The following is a 23,560-nucleotide window of genomic DNA, read 5'->3' on the forward strand; positions in this document are numbered from 1 at the left end:
GACGGAGGAGCCTGGTGGGCTGCAGTCCATGGGGTCACAGAGTTGGACACGATTGAGCGACTTCGCTTTTACTTTTCACTTTCATGCATTGGAGAAGGAAACAGCAACCCACTCCAGTGTTCTTGCCTGGAGAATCCCAAGGACGAGGGAGCCTGGTGGGCTGCCGTCTCTGGGGTCACACAGAGTCGGACATGACTGAAGAGACTTAGCAGCAGCAGCAGCAATACACTAATCTACCTTCCGTGGAAGACACAGAACACGAGAGGTCCCTAAAGAAAGCCAACAGTGCAAGGCCACCAGGAGGAAGACTGTCCCACCTATGCCTTTTAACTCAAAAGCTAAGTGTAGTAATAACCTCCGAGGTGAGGTATGTAAGGACAGCAAAGGTCCCAATGGAACACTAAGTTCCGCTGAAATACCACATGTTCCTTGTGACTCAATCCATAAATCCTACTTGTTCAAACGCAAGTATAAGGCTTTAAACTGAATTCGTGCTTACCAGCATGTATTCAAGTGAAAAAAAAATGAAGGTCCTAATACAAGCCTTCCTGATCTTGACAATGAATTTATTTATGCCTTTTAAGAGCTCAGAAAGCCTGAAACTGGCCTCATACATCTTAAAAATATGTAGGCAAATAAACCTATGACTGACTTAAAAAAACCCCAACAACTATATCTACACACAGCAACAGACTTCATGAATTTTCAAATGAGGCAAGGGACCCACTCTGGAATGGTCCCCAACTTACCTCTGAATTTCTTGGGTGGATTGTTAAGGTCCCCGGTTTCTGGCTGCACAACACAACGGTCATCAACCAGGCTGCAAAGAGAAGAAAGATAAATGATGCACCAAACCAAGTCTAAGAAAATAAAACCCTAAGCATTAGGCAAAACTCAAATACTCAGGGCTATTCCTATGTAAAACTTAGGTTGCCCTAGTCTCCAGCCAGAGAGTGAAACCTCCTTCAAGAGCCCAAGACTCTGCTTCTGCAATGGACACATTAAGCTACTGTTTTCTGTGGCTCTTTTCCCTTAACCGCATCCAGAAGAGACCTGAGCATGTGTATGCTCAATCGCGTCCAGCTCTTTACAACCCCACGGTCTGTAGCCGACCAGGCTCCTCTGTCCCTGGGATTCTCTAGGCAAGAACACTGGAGTGGGTTGTCATGCCCTCCTCCAGGGGATCTTCCCCGCCCAGGGATCGAACCTGCATCTCCAGCATTGGCAGGCGAGTTCTTTATCACTCAGGCACCTGGAAAGCCCCGATGTAAGCTCAGCACGTACTAAAGCTCAGGTCGGAGGCACAGCAAAAGGTCCTTGCACCCAGGCAATGGTAGCCAAGGGGCCCACTCCACGCCAGGCACGAACTAGGCCCTGGGATGTGCACATGGGTGGGAGGCAGGTCCCTGCCCTTCGGGAGCTCAAGGCTGGCTCAGGCAGGAGCCAGAAAGACAAACCGACAAGGCGCATATAACCTACAGGCTGTGAGACAAGAGGACAAATACAGCCAGAAACTCACTGTGCCTGAGGCTATCTGAGAAGCTGCCTGTGGAAGAGGTCTAACTGGGAACTACTGGAGACAGAAACAGAGGCGGAGGATGAAGAAGAAGGGAGCATTTTCAAGGGGAGGGAACCCTACATACACAATCACGGGAGTGAGAGAGGACTTTAGAGCTTCAGAAGGACTAGTGGGGAAAGTGCACAAAATTACAGACAAATAGCCTGCCTCAAATTATATATAAAGACCCCATGTTTAAAATCCCAACTGATGATTCTGACTGGTACAACGCCTTTAGAAGAACTGATTTGTAAAAAAAAAAAAGAAAAGAAAGAAAGAAATTATTTGAACAGATGAGGAAAATTGAAGCTCCAAGGAGTTTACATGACTTTTCCAAGTTCCTAGAACTGGTATTGGTAGGATTAGCTCATTTTTCAAGTGGTCACAAAACCTGCTACCAGCTAATATGGTTTTCCAAGGGTTCTTCTATTAATCTATGTCTTATCCTAAAGGCAAGTTGCCATTAAACAACCAGCCTTAACTCTCACTGCTTCTTTACCAAAATCTGCCAACACATCCTAAAATTCTTTCACATATCTTTCAAGATCCTAAATCAGAATCCCTATCTTCTCATGAAGTCCCCAGGTCCTTCCTGCCTCAGCTCTCTTTGCCTGGCCTCTGTCCCTCCCCGCCACTCCCCATCTCACCAGGCTGAAACACAAATGATACACTAGGTTACAAGATCCTTGAGGGCAGAAAGCTTGTCTGCTTTGTGACCCAGAAGGTTCCACCCTTCACCCAGGGCCAGCACACTTCCTAACCAGGCTGGGGACTCAGTATCTATTTAGTGGATGAATCGAAGTGTCTAGAACAGTCCACCAGCAACTTGCCTCCTTCGGCTCTAAGACATAGGCTCTCTTCATTAACAAGAGGGACCGTGTGGTCACAACCTCAACGTTCACGCACAAATCAAGAGCAGAGTGTATACATAAACCCCTACAAACCGTGAGCCCCTCCAAGTATAAATAAGGAAACGCCACCAGATCTAATATGTGTAGGCACGAGCTGGGGATAGGGATGGGGAGTGGGGTGGCGTGCTTTGGAAGTCAACGTAGGGCTTGGTAAGTTAATCAAGTTCTCAGACAAGGAGGTATGGGTAGGAGAAAGGATCCAAGTCTAGGTTAGAAGAAAATGAACTGTGGATGGCCTTCAGCTACCTGCCAGCAGCATGCCACTGACTGTACCACTTCACTCCCACTGGTCTCAGGGTCCTCATCTGTAAAATCGAAGAGTTGGTCTCAAGGATTCCCAAGTAGGGAGATGTTCATGAGACTTTTTGTTTCTTAAATACAGTGATACCAAGTGCCCATCCTCCCCTGGCCTACTAAAGCCATGTTCCAGGACGGGATCCAAGAATCTTTATTTTCACAAGTTTCGCGTGTGATTGAGAAGTACTTCTCTTGACACTACATGTCACACACTTGGGTTTTCCAAGGCCCTAGGTGAGTTTAAAGTTCAGTGAATCAATAAAGCCATTTGGAGGTAACTTCCATCTATATAAATGGGACTGAGTTACATAAATAGCGCTGGATGCTGATTCCACAAAAATTGGCAGTCACTCATCATCATCCACAAGTAGCGCTCCATAAATGTAAAAAATATGAGAAGGAAAAAGAGGTCAAACTTTATTTTCCAAATCCATTTCTACACCAGTTATCCTCAAGTATATGCAGAGAACCGAGGGAATAAAATATTCATCTAAAGGAAAGACTAGGGCCCAAAGCTTAATATAAAAAAAAAGAGGGGTCATTCTCATGTTAAAGGGGAAGACCTTATTATCAATTTGTTCACAATACTTATGGAAAACTCTTCCAAAGCTCTGTACCTGATAGGAAATCTAAGAGATACTGTGGAAGAAAAAGAGATACTAAGATCTTAGGGGCTGGCACAGAGGATTCAGCAAGTGACAGGAAGTGAGCCTAGGTGACTGGAAAGGCAGCGGCACCATTAAAAGAAATTAGGGCCACAGACCAGAGATGGAGCATAAGGTGGGCCTGAGGCTTAACAAGGTGTTCAGATAAGAGTTGTGGGCAGACCGTGAGGATGGGGGTGAGCAAATTTAGCCAGAGAGGCGCAGTCAGCCAAGCTGGGAAGGGGAAGTTGGCCCCTCCAAGGGCAACTGTTAGAAGCGCTGGTCCTAAAGTTCTCAGCCTTTGCAGCTGTGAAACCCTGGGTGGGGGACTTCGCCTCTCTGATGCTCAGAGATTTTTACCCCCATAAATAGCAGTAATGATAATGCTAACTGTAAAAAGCTGTCTGGGGATTAAAGGGACGGTAGATGTACAGTACATAGCACAGAGCTATAAACACTGACAGGATTCATATAGGCAGTTACCGCTGCTACTTATTATTGCAGAAAAATAAGACGATGCAAGATTCAACTAGAGATGGAAAAAGCAAGGAATCAGCCAAGAAGAAAAGAAGGACAAAACAGAGGCAGAGACAGCAGGACTCTGCCAAAAGCTACAGAAGATGTCTTGGGCAAACTCCGGGAGATGGTGAGGGACAGAGAAGCCTGGCCTGCTGCAGTCCATGGGGTCTCCAAGAGTCAGACACGACTTGGTGACTGAACAACAGAAGGTATGTCGTGAAGGGTGGGTCTTTAGTATAAAGAGGTTTTAAAAAGGCTTCAGATCACTCGTTTTTATTGGATGACTTTTGAAAATAAAATCTTTATTCAGAGAGATCCAGCTGAGCTATACAATTCTTTACCTGAAATAACTTGTTCCTTGAGGCTGGAGTGACTGAATGAGCGCCTGGGAATACACTTTACAAAATACCAGAGAATCAGCATACTTTAAATAGGAAGTCTGATTAAAAGGATGGCTCTGGCTGCTGTGACAATGAGGTTCTTAGAGAAATTGTTGCCTTCCTCCCCCGCCCCCACGTTTGAGACCAGCTCCTGCCAAACACCAGAATGCCACCCACCCCTCCTTTTCATGCAAAGACATTACAGACCATGCACAACCCTTACAGAGATAACCACCTTCACTCCCCATTCTGCCTGTGTCTGCCCTTCGGGACTAATTCACCTCTCATTTCCTCTTCCAGACAATAGGAGGAGGAGGAGAAGGCAAAAGATAATCAAATGAATACATTAGGGACTGTATTTATACAGACTTGGGGGGGAAAAAACAACTGAAGAAAGAACAGAACACCAGAAATCTGATTTAAAGAACTTGGTGCCATTTGTAACTTTCAGATGTACACAGCGATGTGAAGCAAAAAAAAGTTCTGCCTCAAAGAAGAGAGAGAAACACCTGAGAAGTTCTGGTCTCTACTTGTACAACAAACAAGTCACCATTTAAAAATAAGAGCTTTTACAAAGCGAAAGCACTTCCCTGGGGTCTGTAAATACTAATATGAACATTCATCCCATACACTTAGCACTTTCCCTCTGACATATAAAAGAAGAGGTGATTATAATAATTCTGAATTAAGTCCTAACTGATGAGATTTCACTCTTGCAGAACTGATGGGCAAATGGCATTTTCGTATAAGAGGTTAAACCTGGCTATTATGAGATCTGATATTTGTGATTCTAACCATCGCTGGAAAAATCAAATAAAATGGGAACATGCATGTCCTAGAAAAATCAGTGTTGAAGGTGATGTTCTGATGTCTTAAACAAACCCTGCCACACAAGAAACCAGGTGCTCTTACCCCAAGGTGCTAATAAATCCATTTGTCGATCCTTCGGCGTACAGAGAACAAATGTCTCCGATGTGTAGGAAACTAGACATCTTGTCAGACATGTCTTTCTTGAGAATCCTAGACAAAGTAAAATATGCAACGTTATTAGAAGGAAAGAAATGCTCGGGGCGGGACGGGGGGTGGGATAGTCACTGAGAATTGGCTTAGCTCAATTTTCCAAAGCATTCTACTTAAAAGTCAAATTTAAATCAGTATGTGACAGGCAAGCAATTCGCTGAGCCAAGCAGGACATATGCAGCCACATTTTCCCCCATCCATCCTTTCATTTCAGGGTATTCCAACCACAGTAAGGCTTGTTTCTAACAAAACCATGACTGAATCCAATTCTCCAAGTTGAAGACCCTCAATAATAAATAGTGAATATAAAGACTGCAGGGAAGTCTGCCAAGAGTTCTGCAATGATTAGGAGCTGGAAAGTCTGACTTAGGAAACATTAACATGCTCAATCTGCCTCAGGGAATGTTCTGGCAGAAGGAAACACCTGGTATAAAACTTGGGTCCGGCCGGGCCTGGGGCTGAGGTACCAAAGAAACAGAATTAATATGAGGAAACCTAGTAATAAATACCACAAAGCTCTAGAGGCCTTTAAAGAATTCAACCACCTATACACTTCACGCAAATGCTATTCCATTGTCTTTCCTTCTCTTCCTTCACCACAAAACCCATGCAGAGGGAGAAAGACTCTCAGCACCTGGTCCAAACCATTCCGACGCAACTAGGAAGAATGAGGCTGTGGTCCCTTAAGAACCTTGGTCAGGAACACACACAGTGCTAGAACATGTTCATAAATTCAGTAAATCTCTGCACAGCCCAGTAATCACTACACACACAAACACCGCACACAAATTAGCAGCAAAAATACTGACATGACTCATAGAAAGAGCTTTCATCAGGGCCCTAAATATTGAGGAGTGGGAGTCAATTATAAAAAAATCTAAGCTGACATTTACAACACAGGCTCAAGGGGTTCCCTAGAGGTCCAGTGGTTAAGATTCTGGGCTTCCACTGCAGGGAGCAAGGGTTCGATCCCTGGTTGGCGAAGTTCAGAGCCCACGTGCCACATGGTGTAGTCACAAAGTAAAAATAAAAAACGAGTTCAGTTCTGTGCCAAGAGTGTGTGCTGGCGTGGACTGCAGTAGCTCCTCATCATTTCCTCAGGCACCTGGAGTATAGACGTTTAGGGTCATCTCGGTCTTTCCCAGACCTCTCCTCCGAACCCAGGCCCCCTTAAACATCCTTGCCCATCTCTTTACTCCAGTTTCCCTGCCAGAAAGCATTCACCCCACCATGCCACAAGACTTGGAATGGCGTGGAAAAGTATTCTCTCCTGAAATTGCTTTCCGGGTGCCAAGTTTTCTTTTCAGAAGAATTACGCCTCAGTGATCAGTGGGAAACCTCAAGAAGCATTTCTCCTCCCTTAGCAGGAGTGGCAGGTATTGAAAACAAACCATGAAAGAACCTCAGTTTGCTGCTTGTGAGAAACAGCGAGGAAAAACTCATTTATCCTTCCAGCAGCCAAGATGCTGCAAGAGATAAAGAGCACTGCGTTGAACATGAACTTATGCAGAGAGATTGCAAGCAACTGAGAAATACAAACTCTCAAAATGAAACAGCCAGCATATCTAGACCTTGGGGAAAGATACACAGACAACATGCAGAGACACAGCTCGCCACATCCCACTCTCTGAAATCGAACCTGTCATCCTGTCATTTCTTCCTAACTGTGTAATTCACACCTATAGGCAAACCGATGTTTTAAAACAGTGGTCCTCAACCTTTTTGGCACCAGGGATTGGTTTTGGGGAAGGCAATTTTTCCATGGACCAGGGAGGGGACAGGAGGGAATGGTTTGGAGATGATTCAAGCACATAACATTTATTGGGCACTTTATTTCTATTGTTACTACATTTGTCATCAGGCATTAGATCCCGGAGGTTGGGAACCCCTGTTTTAAACAACATCCCAAAAAGGCACCCCAAACAAAACCACTCACGGACATTAGTATTTCGCTTCTGCGCTTATATTTAAAAGTCTTATAAAGGGTAAGGAAGTCAGTGTACTTCTGGGACTGATTCCTGGGAAACCAGTTCTGTTTGAATTTTGAGTCAGACCGAATCTGTGTCTTCACACTAGAAACTTCCAGAAGAATCCAGGGACAGTGATGAATGCAGGTGAGCAGATACATGCTCGGGAGGAGGGCAAGGGTTTTGTCTACTGTGACTGAGTCTCTCCTGGTCCTCTGAATCAGTATTTGGCCCCAGTGGAGACCAGGCCGGGAAACAGCAGCATGCCTACTAGTCTCTGAACTTTGATCACAACCTGGTCATCTTAATAGAAGTTTCAGGTCCTGAATGGGAAGCAGTGGACACAATTCAGTGTCCTGGAATGACAAAGCATGACATACTCAGTATTGCTTGCATTGATAATCACAACAGAAGTCTGGGTGCCAGGCCCATGCAGCAAGGTTCTGCATTGCCACCATTTCTAATAATAATGGCTAGCATTTGGCAAGCATAATCATGCCCACCACCAGGCTGAGACCTTTACAAACCTTCTCAAATCCTCAGGACCACAGCATGAGGCAGGAACTACCACTATTACCATTATGCTGTTGGGAAACTGAGCTGTCAAAAGGCTAAGATGCCCAAGACATATACAATGAACAAGTAGGAAGGCCAGAGTTATAACTCTGGGCCACATGACTGGTAAACAGAGCTATTCATCAATGGCAATGCCTAGAGCATGGATTAATGTTAACCATTCTTATTCTTGGTGACAATATTAAGGAGAACCGATTTTCTTTTATGTGCACAATTCTATTTGCTAATTTTTCTTTGGTATTTCCTAATTTTTCTGTCGCTGCCACATAATACCTTGATAAGTTGGGGGGGGGGGGAATTAAGTTTCTTCTTCCTAATCAACATTCTTATTAAGTAGATAGTTGAACAAATAAACTTCAGGCATACATTTCCTCCTGAAAACGTGGGCTAATGCATCCATCACAGTTAATGGTCCTCAACTGAGCAAGCTGCCAGGCATCCCAGTTAAAAAAAGAGGAGGGTGGAGCAGGGATAGATTCTTCCCCAGGGTCCCAAACAATGGGTAACCTCACAAAGGACCAGGCAGACCCTCTCTGGTCTGGCGGGAAACCTTTGGAAGCTTCCCCTCACCTACCATCAGCCAAGTGGAGGAGGAGGAGAAGGATGAGGAGGTGGTATAGGGGAGGAAGGAGGGGCACAGTCATCAGGGATGCCCTGGAACTCAACACCAGGAGAGTCAACAGAACAGGCCTCTGGGGTCTGGAGGGGAGGAGGCAGACAGTCATCCTGGGAGCCATGCTCTGGATGACTTCCTGTTGTTCAGAAGCAGGATGGGACAGCCTGGACCCGTGGTGCCTTTGAGCTCCTCATCACAGTACCTCGGGCGCCTGTGTCACTCACCCAGAGGCTGGGGATCACCTAACGCAAGAAGAGCCGGCGCCACCCTGCCCCTGAGATGCAGGACCCTGGTGCATCCCACACCCAGGGCTCGCCGCTAAGAAACTCGGTCAGCAGACATCTATGACAAGCCCAGGTGGTCAGCTCCAGAGCTCCAACCATTTCTCTGTCCACTAGCTGTTATTTCTGCCCGATTTTAGGGCTTCAAATTGCTTTCAAAATTGTGAATCACTATGTGGTAGAACTGAAACTTACATAATACTGCAAATTAACTATATTTCAATTCTTAAAAATAAAAAAACTCTTTATATTAAACTTCTCCTGTTTGGTTTAAGAAAATAACTTTTGGGTATGCAACGTACAACGTGACAAGTGTAGGCCATAGTACTGTATTGTATATTTGAAAGTTATCAAGAGTAGATCTTAAAGGTTCCCTTCACAAGGAAAAAAAATGTATAACTGTGGTGCAGATGTTAACTAAATTTACTGTGGCGATCATTTTGTAATAGATACACATATCACATCATTATGGTGTACACCTTAAACTTATACAATGTTGCACGTCAAATATCTCAACAAAACTGGAAAAAATTAATAAATTTTTAAAAATCAAATTCAATAAAGGAAAGGATCTCCTGCATAAGAAATCAGCAGAGTATCACACAAATGGACTCTCTTGTGTCCTATGACGACGTATTTTTACTTTAAGGAAGGTAATTATCCTGCCTAATTCACCCCTTGAGAAAAAGCTGAACAATGTAGAATTATACTGAAATTCCCAACCACAGAGCATTCTGAACTTTCCAAATATACAAAATCATAGAATAAAGGTCGGAAGCAACCCTGTAAACCCTGTAATTCCATGTCTCGCCCAATAACAGAACTACCCCCACCATGTCGCTTAAGGCATGGTCGTGTCTTCCGCGTGGACACCAGCAATGAGGCCTATCCTAGGTTCAAACAGCGTAGTTGGCAAACACTCCTGTCCCCACTCCTCCCACACAATGACAAGCGCCTCCCAGAATTTCTGCTACTGATCTGTCTTCTGACGCTCCAAGACCTCTAAACACGTGAACACTCTGATCTCTCCTTGAGGCACGGCTTCTTGTCAGCATCCTCCCGCATTCCTGACACCTCCTAGCTTCAGGAGCCAGGGTTCCAACCTGGCTCTGTCACCTCTCCTCTGTAGGGCTTTGGGCCAGATCCACACCTTCCTTAAGCCTTACTTTTCCCATGTGTAAAAGGGGGACAAATAGAGTGCTTCCCTCAGCAGGTGGTCATACGGCTCCGTGAGATCACCTTTATAAAGCACCTGCTGATGTACCTGAGTTGGCCAAAAAGTTCATGCGGCTTTTCCCCTAAGTGCTTATGGAAAAACCTGAGTGAATCTTTTGGTCAACCTGATATCTGGCAGGAAGTTAAATCATGCCATCTATGAAAATTATCAGTATTTCTAGACCACCGCCACCTCCCACCACTGCTCTGACCAGTTAATGAACCTCCTAAAATAGGCTTCTCCCAGAGAGGCTTGACTGGGGTGGAGAAAGGTGGATCACTCCAACCTCTGTGTTATTCGCAGGCAGATGGAGCTGTGGCAGGTTTGCTGAGCCTCACATCGCCCGCTGGCCCAGCTTCAATTCACTGTCCCCTGAAATTGCTCCCTGAGCAGAGCGGAAAGAAACGGGATGCTGGATTCTATGTGTTAAGAAAGGTAGGAATAAAAATGCATCGATTCAGAGATCCCCTTGCAGAAGAGAAACCGGGGTGGTGGCCCTCCGATTCCAAGGTCACACAGCCTGTGTTGCCCTCGGCCTTTCCTACACCTCCCTGGTCTTCTTGTCTACTCCGCTGCCCCCAGTGGCTTCTGTACCCCGAAGAGCCACAAGTCTGTATCTCCTGGCCAAGAGCTAGTGGGGTTCAGCTCCAAAATGCCCACAGCATCTCAATGGACCAAAAAGAACTCACCCGTCTGCCCAATCTGCTTCTCCTCCTGCACACTCACATCATTGGCCTCCACAAAGTCTGGGGGCACCTTCCATCCTCTCTCACCTTATCCCTGTCACAGGACTTCTGCCCGTGCTTGTCCCTCAGATCCAGAATACACTCATGCCTGTTCCATCTCTTGCCCTAATAAAAGTCCAGATTGGTCTGGGATCTGTCTGGCATACCGCTGCATTACTATCACCAGTACTGACCATGCAGTAGGTGCTTAGTAAATATGTCAAATATACGAATGATGACATTTAAATGAACATCAAATCTTACTGATTTTAAGCTTGGATATATTTCTTAAAGCCTCTACTTTTAAAAAATTCCTCTGCCCACCCCCCAAATCTCAGGCAAAATCATTTCTCAGTTGAGCTTCATTCTGATCTTTCATTGTTTCATTTTTAAAAAATTTTTATTACCGTATAGTTGCTTTACATCATTGTGTTAGTTTCTACTACATACTAAAATGAATCAGTTATACATATACATACACCCCCTCCCATCGGGACTTTTTTCCCATTATCACCACAGTACCTTAAGTAGACTTTCCAGTGCTACACATTGGGAATACGTTCTCACTAGTTATCTACTTTATATATAGTATCAAAAACATATATACATCAATCCCAATCCCTCAATTCCTCCCATCTCACCTTCTCCCCCTTGGTGGCCATATATTTCTTCCCCATGTCTGTGCCTCTACTTCTGCTTTGCAAATAAGATCATCTATCCTATTCCTCTCTCTCACCTCCATTATTCTACAGGTATAGCCAGCATGACCTTTTAGAAGCATAACGCAGACCATGTATTCCTCTGCTTAAAACCTTCCCAAGTTTCTTCAGGGCGCTCCCTAATCCGGTCCCTGTCTATCTCTTCCTCATCTCTCTGGACTCTCCCCACTGCTTTTACCCTCAAGCACTGAATCATTTTTCCAGATTCCCCAAACATACTGTGTACACATTCTGTTCCCCAGGTGTTGGCATCTGCTGCTCCAGCTGCCCGACACTCCCTGTGACCCCCACCTGTGGCTAACTCCCAGTCACTTTACGATCCCAGTTTGATGTGACTGCCTCCTGAAGCCCTCTCTGACACCCCAAACCTGAGTTCTACGTCGGCAACACATTTCTCTAAATAGCGTCTCAATTACACTATCTGGGCCCACTCCCACTGTGCAAAAATCACATATTCACTTGTTTGCTAGTTTTCCTGTGTTCACCACTAGACCATGAGTCCAGGAGGGCAGGGTTTCTCTGGTGGCTGTCAGTAAAGAATCTGCCTGCAATGCAGGAGAACTGGGTTCAATCCCTCTGTTGGGAAGATCCCCTGGAGGAGGGCATGGCAACCCACTCCAGTATTCTTGCCTGGAGAAGGCCCATGGACAGAGCCTGGCGGGCTGCAGTCCATGGGGTCACAGAGAGTCAGATGCAACTGAGTGAGTAAGCATAGCACAGCACAGCCGTGAGGGCCAGGACAGCAGAATTACTCGTTCCCACTGCTTCCCAGCCTCTAGCACATTGCTCGTTCCCACTGCTTCCCAGCCTCTAGCACATTGCCTGGACCATGTAAGCAGTCAAATTTGGGTTCAATGTACTAGAGCGTCAACTTATCTGCTGCCTAAAAGAAATTACGCTGTTTCTTAGGGGATTGTTTTTCTAAAACTAATTAAAGCCAAGTTCATGTTGTTGGATCAAAAACAGAGAAGAAAGGCCTCTTGGCCCTTTCTTTCCACTAGATTTCTGAGACGCTGGGAGCCAGAGACAAAACGTCTAATACCTATCCCTGGAAAGAAGTACCTGTCTCCCACTGACCATCCCTTGGTATGTTCAAAAAGGCTAGAAACATCAACCTAGAATACCTGCATTCCAACTCCATCTTCATCAGTTACCTGCTGTGTGTGCTTAAGCAACTTATATAACTTCTGAATTTCAACTCCCTTGTGCATGTTTAAAAAAATAAAGTGTGTGTGTGTGTGGGGGGGTAGCATTCCTATCTCTCATCAGGACCCTGCCTATCATCAGGGTCATCACGAGGGACAAACCAAAAACCCCACACAAAGTGCTCAGCCCAATACCCAGCCTTTACTAAGGGCTCACTTTTTTATTTTCAAGTGAGACTGAAATGACAACATTCACTTTTCATCCTTCGAAGTCTTCCCTCCCTACTGCCTGTAACTTGTGATTCTCCTACTTGATAGACCCTTCTCACTCTGTCAGCACTGCTGGAAACATACCCGAATAAACACAAGTCCCAGAAATGTTTCAGTTCTCTGGAGGCCCATCAGGTGGCTGACACCCAGACAGGTCATCCAAGGTCCTGCTTCTCGGCCCCCAGATTTTCAAAATACCTGAGACAGCCACACCTCAACTCTGCTTCCCCTTCCTCTAACATCAAACCAGGCTCCTGCTGGAACAGGAGTGGGGGTGGAAATCTCTTCAAAGGAATGATAATTCAATATTTAGAACCTTCTTCCACTTTGGTGTTGAGACAGGCTAAAGCACAGCCTCATCCAAAAAGAAGTATGTTCATTTCCTTTTAAGCAGTTCAAGATAGATTTGGATTTTTCTTTTTTTTGCTAAAAGCTTTGTGGTAGAAACTCACTTATTGTCATTTCTTCCATCTATGTCTACTGTGCACACTTAACTAATGCCTTATATTCATTTCTCTAAAAAAAAAATAATAATAATCTCAACTTTCGCCTACTCACAACTCAAGACTTGAAAACTTAGCAACTTCTGAAATGAGACCAAACTAGAACACTTTCGTTAACCAAGAAGTGAACTAAGGCTATCACTTAAACCTCAAGGGTGGATGGACAAAAGAGGAAATCAGAATCCTGACCTCACAGCAGTGAACAGACCCCCAAACCACAAACTCCCCCATTTTTATTGACTGCAGAAGCAAGCCTTTCGTATTTCACTAAGATGAAGCCACCTGATCTTTGGGACTAAACAGCCTTTCGGTCATCAGGGGACAAAAAGAAACCCACTGACACTGCCCTTGAGTTCAGCCTTTCCAAAACAGGAGGGATAAGTTAGGAGTTTGGGATTAACATATGTACACGACTATATATAAAACAGATAATTAACAAGGAGCTACTATATAGCACAAGGAATTCTACTCAATACTCTGTGATAGCCTACATGGGAAAAGAGTCTTCAAAAAAAACATGGATATATATGTATAAGTGATTCACTTTGCTATACACCTGAACTAACACAACACTGTAAATCAACTATACTCAATTATAATTTTAAAATAAATTAAAGTCTGGCCCTTCCAAGCTCTGGTGTCAGGTAGAAAGCCCCTCATTGCCTGCCCTCTTCCTTCCATCACTCACTTGCTGATGACCTGTCCCATGTGCTGTACTGCCCACTCGCCTTAACTCTGACAATCTCATACACATCACCCAAGACACACGCCACCTACTCCCCAGAGGTCTGCGTTTGCACTCATGTAGGGCTTCCCTTGTGGCTCAGCTGGTAATGAATCCGCCTGCAATGCGGGAGACCTGGGTTCAATCCCTGCATTGGGAAGATCCCCTGGAGAAGGGAAAGGCAACCAAGTCCACTATTCTGGCCTGGAGAATGCCATGGACAGTATAGTCCATGCGGTTGCAAAGAGTCGAACACAACTGAGTGACTTTCCCTTCACTGCCCTTCTTAAACACTGAAATTGGCTAGCACGGAGTATCTCATGTACTTCTAACACCATTTGTGAGAGAACCCGTGGGCAATGAAACTTAAAGACAATCTAACTTCTATCCTACAAAACAACTTTATCTGAATCCAGAAGCTTCAACCGCCACCAAGTAAGGGGTTGCAGAGTAACAGCCATTAAGGAAGTTGCCTGTGTTCAGACAGGAGAGGAACCCACGCTTTCTCATTGTTTAATGACCCCTCCCGCTACAGAACTCCTGGACTGGTTGGTGTAATCTTGCTCATCTAAAAATAATGAGCACAAGCACCACTGTCTTCCAAGGTCTCAATGTTCCTTTGCAATGCAGGAGGAGCTCTAGCTTGGAAGCAACTTCGTTTTTGCAAGAACAGCTTAAATGCATTCCCATGCATTTATGTCTGAATAGAAAGCTCTGATGCAATACCCAGACTTAGGGACATTCAATTGCATCCTGCCACTTAAGTTTTCAGCTTCCCCTCTCAAAAGTTCCATGCCACCACCCAACCTTCTAAAAAACCTACCTATTCTGTAAGTGGTTACCTATCCTACCAGTGGCTTTTACTGGTGCCCCAGGGACTCCTAAGAGCTCCCAAGACCCTTTCAGAGGATCTTCAAAGTCAAAACTATTTTCCTAAGAACACGAAGGTGTCACTGCCTTTTCTCATGCACAGTGGAAATCTCCAGAAGCTGCAAGACACGTGATGTCACAACAATTGGAGGCAGAGGCAGGTCTGAGTTCAGTTACCTTCTGTTAAGCTAGATCTAAAAGCAATTTGGGCTACCCTGGTAGCTCAGTGGTAAAGAATCTGCCTGCCAATGCAGGAAACGCGGGTTTGATCCCTGGGTCCGGAAGATCCCCTGGATGAACGTATGGCAACCCACTCCAGTTTTCTTGCCTGAGAAATCCCATGGACAGAGGAGCCTGGCGGGCTATACAGTCCATAGGGTCACAAAACAGTTGGACACGGCTTAGCAACTGAACAACAACAACAAAAGCATTTAAAAAAAATGTAAAATAATGACACTCTTCTCGCTGAATTTTTGTTTTGGAAAATATAATTACTACCCATAAAAAAAATATGTTACGTACTAATGTGCAATAAGTTTACTTTTCATATTATCTGTGTGAATTTTCTAAGTGTTCATTCTGAATATTATAAATACAGATTGGTATAACTTATGTCAATAGAAGTTCTTTGCGGTCCTCATCTATTTTTTTCTTAAATTAAGAAAGTATGAAAACACATTTACAAGAAACCTGGAAAATACAGAACAAGGTTACATATAGTTTCACTATATACTATAACTATTTTTAAGTAGATAAGATCTTTAGCTGGAGTTTCAGTATCAAACTCTCAAAAATTAACAGAATGAATATACAGAGAGGTAGGATACAGGAGACCTGAAAACCAATTCAACATATCCTCAGTTAATTTTTAAGCATCCAAACCCAAAAGTTTGAAAAAAAATGCCTGTACCAATTTTAAGATTTACTCTGGCACTGGCTGGCTGTGCAATGAGGAGTCAAACAGCATAAATATGAAAAACTGGATAGAACAGGATTAAAATGCAAAATATACAACTTAATAGCCAGGGCTTTAGACAGGATCCCTTGATTTGAAACCTAAATCCTTTTTATTCAACACATGGAGTACCTACTACATATTAGCCCTACTCTAGGTGCTAAAAACGGAGAAGGCAATGGCACCCCACTCCAGTACTCTAGCCTGGAAAATCCCATGGACGGAGGAGCCTGGTAGGCTTCGGTCCATAGGGTCTCGAAGAGTCAGACATGACTGAGCAATTTCACTTTCACTTTTCACTTTCATGCACTGGAGAAGGAAATGGCAACCCACTCTAGTGTTCTTGCCTGGAGAATCCCGGGGACGGGGGAGCCTGGTGGGCTGCCATCTATGGGGTCGCACAGAGTCAGCCATGACTGAAGTGACTTAGCAGCAGCAATAGCTGATGCTAAAGATGTAGATCAAATAAGACAATCAAGGTCCCTGGCTCTCATGACATGCATATTTTAGTGAAGACAGTAAACAAAAAATAAAACAACCAAGTCAAACAGTGATAAGTATTATGCAGAGAATTAAAACTGTCATCCAGTTATGACTGGTCAGAGAACAAGTTGAGACATGCAAGTAGGACCTGAAAGTCAAGACAAAGGCAGTCATGCAAAAAAGAAAAAAAAAAAAAAACAGGCAGAAGAGCATTCCAGGCAGAGAAAATAGCTCTGTACGGTACAAAGGCCCTATAGCAGAGCAGTGTTTGGTAAGTTCATGAAACAGACAACCAGCCACAAAGTTGAGAGCATTAATGGGGAAACGAAGGAAACTACAGGGTAAGTCTAGAGGAAAAAAAGAAGCCAGTTCCAGTGGGACTTAACCAGGGTAAAACGTTCGACTTTATTACAACTGTGATGGGATATTTGTAACCTTGACCTAATCATTATACTTACTCTTTCTGGGCCTCGAGTTCCTCATCTACAGAATGGGGATCATAAAATTGTGTTGAGGATTAAACGAGAAAAAGGAAATAAATGGACTAAGTGCGCAGGAAGCAAAACAAAGGAAACATTTATATTTGCTGTTATGCTACCTAACATTTTCTGATCTGTTCTCTTTTCTACTCTCATAAACCACTTATATTAAACTTTTTAGGGGTCATAATCAGTTGACAATCAGCCTATCAACCAGCAAGTCCAAATGAACGTAGACAAGAGGACACATTGAGACATGGCATTTATCTGAATATGCCAATGCCGATTCCAGCAAAAGGTTCTCCAGCTATTTCAAGTAAGACCGGAACCACCCAAGCACCACCAGATGAAGAGTGGACGACTACACGACACCCACACAGTCCTCCATCCACCCCGGCATCACCAAGTTTTGTCACTTGTCCCAAAAGCACCATACTCTTGGAAAGTCATTCTTCTGCTGAAAAAAATGCAGCCAATGGAAATCCACCAGCCCTTCCTGCCCTTTCTTGGCATATCCACATCACCTCCACCCCCTAAAAACAAAGGGCTCTTGCTAAGTCTTTCAGGACTGGTTTCATTGCTGCTTGCTTTAAAAATGATCGCTTAAAAAGAATAAAGTCATAAAGCTTCCTTTAAAGTAGATCCTTCACTGTCTGAGCCACAAGGGAAGTTAGGCTTTAAAGTTAGGCTGTGAAGAAGAGGGCTCATGTACAAAGACTAAGTGCCCGGAGATCCAAGAGGTCACAGGCAGCTGGCCCCATGGAAACGTGAGGGACCACAGTCACCACCAACACAAAAAGGGATCGCTACACTTGTAGGTCAAGCAGTCCCCCACCGTGGGCAAAGCTGGGCAAAACCATGAGCGATTTCAGAAGAAAAGCAAGAGTGTGCCCAGAAAAATGAAGAGTGGCCAGCATTTGATCAACCTTCTGGCTAGTAGCCAAGGACGCTCCCAGAGAGGCACAAGTCATGGTGAGACGCCCTCGCCCAGGCACATATATGGTGATACGGCTGTAAATCTGGGGAGGGGGTGGGGGAGAGAAAACCTATCTTGTTCACTACGGACTCTTGCAAAAGAAGAAGAGGTTCTCTTTATAATCACCTCTGCATCTGTTAGTGGGGAATCTCACAGTTAATTTTGGAACTTCCTTTGAGCAAAGCTATTTTGCCGATATCATCTTTATTGTGAAATATGGATGAGCAGCACCCCGTTTTTTAGTTGGACAGATGCCCCGCCATCAACCACATTTCCATGCAGCCCCCTCCTTGCCTTCTTGTCCCTTTAGCGGCTAATCAGACTGTCCCTCAGACACGCAGCGTGTCCCCATCAAGAGATAATTTATTCTATTGCACAAAGCACTTCTCCCCGGAGCACAGAAAATCGCCTTGTGCTTTCATTTTCAGCCAGTCCCAAAGCAAGTCACCGACTCAGAGATTTCGACTTTCAGCAGGGCCTTCTGTGACAATCTCAGAAGTAACAGTCGTAAATCTGAAGTTCGGAGCCATTCTCTAGTTTAAATATTGCTCTTTCAGATGTCTCACACACACACAGAGATAAACCTACCTGCTTTTTCACAGACATGTCCGCTAAATAAACTCTTCCCGAAAACGGTACCTGATCTACAGAGTTATTTTTCAGAAAAGATGTCAGTGCTGACATGCGCCTCCATACCTATTCCTAAAGGCCAACGTAACAGAAGCCCATTGAGAGCTCAAAGTTGACAGTCAGAGCACTTTACATTTGGTGCGGAGAGGTCACTTGGCCAAAATTAATCATTTTATAGGTGGAAACAAACACCTTCTGAGTGATTTCATGGAGGTCACACATCCGATTAGTAGCCAAAGCCTGAAGACCACAGGGCTCTGGGAACCAAGGCCAGTGCTTGCGGGGGGAGGGATGAGGAGAGTGTTTATTTGGCTAAAAAGTTAAAGTCAGTCCTGGCCTGAGAAGACCCCACTCTGCCCACAGCCTGAACCACACACACACACAAAAAGAAAGAAAGAAAAAAGCAAGTCAGGTTAATATCCTTAGAGTGAGATAAAAGTCTCACTAAGTCTGGGAAAAATCACTCCAGGACAAGCTTTCTCAGTCTCAAGGCTATTGTCATGGGCCGGGTGGTGGGGGGTGGGTGTAGAAAATTTCTTTGTTGTGGGGGACCCGTCCTGTGCACTATAGGATGTAGGAAGTGTAGGGACATCCTTGCCCTCAACTCACTAGATGCCATTAGCAACCTCTCCCCCTCAGCCGTGACAACAAAAAGTCCCTAGACATTGCCTAATGTCCCCTGGGGGCCGAACCACTCTGCTGGAAAGGTTTGGTTTTGTTCTGATCTCTGAGATCATGTGCAACCATCTATTATTCTATAACTTGGCAGCAATGCCCCAAAGCAGGTATTTTTACACCTATGCTACAGAAGAGGAAACAGATGCACAGATGTCACATGTTTTGCTTCTACTGAACAGGCAGGTGACACCCAGTCCCTGGGAGTCCCCATCCCTCAGCTGAGCAAGGCAGCGCTGTTTCACCCTGAGACCAGCTCATTCACTGCCTCGTTCCTACTTCCACTCCCCTCAGTAACCACCACCAACCTCCCAAGCCGAACACCCTCCCGGGAGCTGCGCTGAGCAAGTCTTCAAAGCAACCACAAGGCACTGCTGAAGACCTTTCTGCCCTGTCCTTACTTTACTCTTCTTGGCAGACGGGGTTTTTCAAAGCAACAGGCCAACTCAGGAAACAGGTCATCAAGTGTGTGCTTAGTCGCTCAGTCGTGTCTGACTCTTTGCAACCCCATGGACTGTAGCCCACCAGGCATCCCTGTCCATGGGGATTCTCCAGGCAAGAATATTGGAGAGGGTTGCCATGCCCATCTCCAGGGGATCTGCCCAACCCAGGGAGGAAACCCAGGTCTCCCACATTGCAGGCAGATTCTTTAACCTGTGAACCACCAGGGAAGCCCATGAATACTGGAGTGGGTAGCCCATCCCTTCTCCAGAGGATCTTCCTGACCCAGGAATTGAACCAGGTCTTGTGCATTGCAGGTGGATTCTTTACCAGCTGAGCCACCTGGGAAACCCTTACATCATCAAGAGAGGGATACAAAAAATTAGATTAAGAAGTAGCCTACAGGGCTTCCCTGGTGGCTGAGTGGTAAAGAATTCGCCTGCCAGTGCAGGAGACACAAGTTTGATCCCTGTTCCAGAAAGATCCCACATGCTGCAGAGCAAGTAAGTCCAAGTGCCCAGCTACTGAGCCTGTGCTCTAAGAGCCCAGGAACGGCAACTATGGAGCCCACGGGTCACAACTACTGAAGCCTGAGTGCCCGAGAGCCTGCGCTCTGCGGCAAGAGAAGCCACGCCAATGAGAAGCCTGCGCACCGTAACTAGAGAGTGGCCCCTGCTCGCCACAACTAGAAAAAAAGCCCCTGCAGCAACAAACACCCAGCCCAGCCCAAAATAAAAAAAACACAATTTTTAAAAAAATACTTATTTTTATTTATTTGGCTGCCTTCAGGTCTTAGTTGCAGCACATGGGATTTTTAGTTGCTGCATGTGGGATCTAGTTCCCTGACCAGGGATCAAACCCAGGCCCCCTGCATTGGGAGCTCTGAGTCTTAACCACTGGACCACAAGGGAAGCCCCAACATAACTTTTCTAATTAAAAAAAAAAAAAAGTAGTAGCCTATAAGCTTCAAAGGGAGATAAAATGTAGATAAATAACCTCATTCACAAGTAACTATGAGTGCTTACTAAGTGTCAAGTACTCCAGTGGGGAAATCAAAATCAAAAAGGCCCACAGACAGAAAGTGCCAAGGCCTCACAAATGACAAAGACTGTTTTGCTTTTTATTCTTTGCTGCACCACCTGGCCTGTAGGATCCTAGTTCCCCAACCAGGGATCAAACCTTAGCCCCTTGCATTGGAAGCGCCGAGTCTTAACCACTGGACTGCCAGGGAAGTCCCACAAATGACAAAGACTTTTAAGTTTCAAGGAAGGTTTCCCAGAAGAGGAAGAGCTGACTGAGAAGAGAAGCATCTGGCAAGGTGGATAGAGGTGCTGGGGACAGGGTCAGCTGCAGAAAGCCCATGGGGAATGGCAGAGACAGGATGTGATTGTACATGTAGCAGGCAAATAGGTGAATGTCCTCAAGTCTGGGTGTTCAATTAGCTTTTTCTGTTCAGAAATACGTGCAAGTCAAGGGGTTATGGGGAGTTTTTCAAGCTGTTTTTGCAAAACAAAATCACTTCCCAGATAAAACTGCTCCTGAAATGCAAATGAACACTGAAGAACTTGGAGGCTAGTAATATTTTTTTCATCTGTTCATCTTTTTCTGATGAGCAACACTATACCAGTCTAGAAGATCTGCTGACTCTAAGGGTCAGAGAACACTATAAACTGAAAGTTCTTCAAAGTTTGCAACGACCGGTTACAATACAACTTTCTTTATATCTGCGGCTTCACAATCCTAAGTAGTTTTATGTGCAGCTTTTGGTCTCTACCTCGGTCTGAACAGCCAATTGAAAAACTGTCTCAATGTAAGCACCGAAAGCTCCCATTTTTATTGTTGAGAATCCTGCCAGACTTCCATACACTCACCTAAGTTGGTCATTTTACCTACTTTTCCTCTTAACTGCACTTGAGAAGGCTATGAGGGAAAAGGACAAAGATCAGTTTCAACAGGTAAAAGCTAGCCATGCAAAAATAAAGTAATTACAAAAATAAATTCTGAAAAAGCACAGGGCTGCCAAGCACCATCCGGCACAGATCTTTTCATATTTTCACATGCGTTAAGAATCCCCTGGGGATCTTGCTGAAGTGCAGTTTCAGATTCAGTGGACCTGGGGTGGGGCCTCGGAGTCTGCATTTCTAACAAGTTCTCAGTTTGAAGCCAGTGATGCAGGTCTGGTGGCCACAAACGGAGCCATAATGACGTAGGACACTGGATAGTGTTTCTCAGACTTTTGGCAGCGACTTACAACAAGAAATACATTGAACTTAACAACCCAATGTTTATTCCGTATGTGTACGGTGTGTGCGTACAGAAAGTGAGAAATCTGTTGCAACACGCACACGCACACACAGAGTTCTTTTAAGTACCCATACTTTGATGTTTTCTATTCTGGTTTACTTTATCAAAGAAACTGCCTATTAAGGTCCACCAGAGAGATGTCACAACTTCTTAATGGGGCCACAGTCTGAAAAACATGGATGGAGAGAAAGAGTAACATTCCTGCTTGTCCCGGGAGAAATGAATCTCAGCCTCAGCATACTAAAACTGAGACCAATTTGCAAAGAGTGTGTTTAGAATTCTTTTTCCCAAAGCTAAGGATGTATCGATTACATTTTGGAACACTTTCTTTAAAAATGTTCAGGTTTTAGAGGGGTGGGATAGGGAAGGAGGCGGGACGGAGGGGACATATGTATACCTAAGGCTGATGCATGTTGACGTTTGGCAGAAACCAACACAATACTGTAAAGCAATTATCTTTCAATTAAAAATAAATAAATTCTAAAAAATAAAAATGCTCAGGTTTTACAGTGCTCTATGACAACCTAGAGGGGTAGGATGGGACGGGGGATGGCAGGGAGGTTCAAGAGTGAGGGCCGTAGGTATACCTGTGGCTTGGCAGAAACCAGCATGATACTGTAAAGCAATTATCCTCCAATAAAACATTAACAAATGATGATCAGATCTAAAAAGCACAAGTTCAGCTTTTAAGTTTCCTTCATTTTATTTTCTGACGCATATGATGAGAATGGGAAGAGTACTCAAAAGAACTAGGACTTCTTGGATAAATGACTCATGACAGGTCTGCATCAAGGAATACAGAGAATGAGCTTGGAACATCTCGTCATACAAGAAGCAGGAAGTCTAAGACCACTGGGGTGGTTGTCTTTTGAATTGACTTGAGTAGCCTCTCTCTTACTGAGCAGAGATGGATAATCTGAATATCAGTAAGGATAACTACACAAAATGAAGCATAGGAAACATGTTTAAATCCACAAGTTCACTATGATACTAAAAAAACCATACAAATCAGTCATCCTGGTATAAACTTTCTCAACAGGGGCACTGCTGATACTTTGGAATGGATCCTTTGGTTCCTCAGGGCTGAGAGATGGAATGAAGGCAACCGAGTAGCATGCCTGGCCGCTAAGCACTGGATTCCAGGAGCACCCTCTCCCCAGGTACAACAACCAAAAATGTCCCAAAATATGGCCTCACGTCCCCCATGAAGAACCACTGCCATGGATCATGCTAGGGAACCAACTCACTACCTTCGAAAACTGGTAAAACACACAGGGAGGCGGAAGTACTGATCTTGTCTTTTGTTTATATATTTTAACTCTACCCTAGGGAGGGCTTCCCTGGTGGCTCAGTGGTGAAGAATCCACTTGCCAGTGCAGGAAACTCAGGTTCGATCCTTGGGTCAGGAAGATTCCCTACAAAAGGAAATGGCAACCCACTCCAGGATTCTTGCCTGGAGAATTCCCATGGTGTGCTACAGGCCATGGGGTCACAGAGTCGGATACGACTAAGGGACTTAAACAACAACATGCCCTAGGGGAGAAAATATTAGGTTGGCCATAAAGTTTGTTTGGGTTTCTCCATAACATCATACAGAAAAATCCGAGTGAACTTTTTGGCCAATGTACTAAGTAGAGAAAGTTTCATTTCACAAAATATTCCAGCTAATAAATAAA

The 23,560-nt window shown here is 44.6% G+C and overlaps 1 protein-coding gene across 9 annotated transcripts in view; it reads right to left on the bottom strand.

Annotated features, from left to right (window-relative positions):
* ITPR1 (inositol 1,4,5-trisphosphate receptor type 1) overlaps positions 1-23,560 on the bottom strand; it is a 344,659-nt gene that overhangs the window by 312,836 nt on the left and 8,263 nt on the right. For all 9 annotated transcript variants that reach the window (XM_070455631.1, XM_070455630.1, XM_070455627.1 and 6 more), the window contains exons 3-4: positions 5,222-5,329; positions 750-820 (exon numbers count right to left, since the gene is read on the bottom strand). In XM_070455631.1, the coding sequence (XP_070311732.1) occupies positions 750-820; positions 5,222-5,313 (163 nt within the window). In that variant the 5' untranslated portion in view covers positions 5,314-5,329. The remainder of the gene's footprint in view (positions 1-749; positions 821-5,221; positions 5,330-23,560) is intronic.

This window comes from Odocoileus virginianus, chromosome 26, assembly GCF_023699985.2.
Source record: "Odocoileus virginianus isolate 20LAN1187 ecotype Illinois chromosome 26, Ovbor_1.2, whole genome shotgun sequence".
Lineage (NCBI taxonomy): Eukaryota > Metazoa > Chordata > Mammalia > Artiodactyla > Cervidae > Odocoileus > Odocoileus virginianus.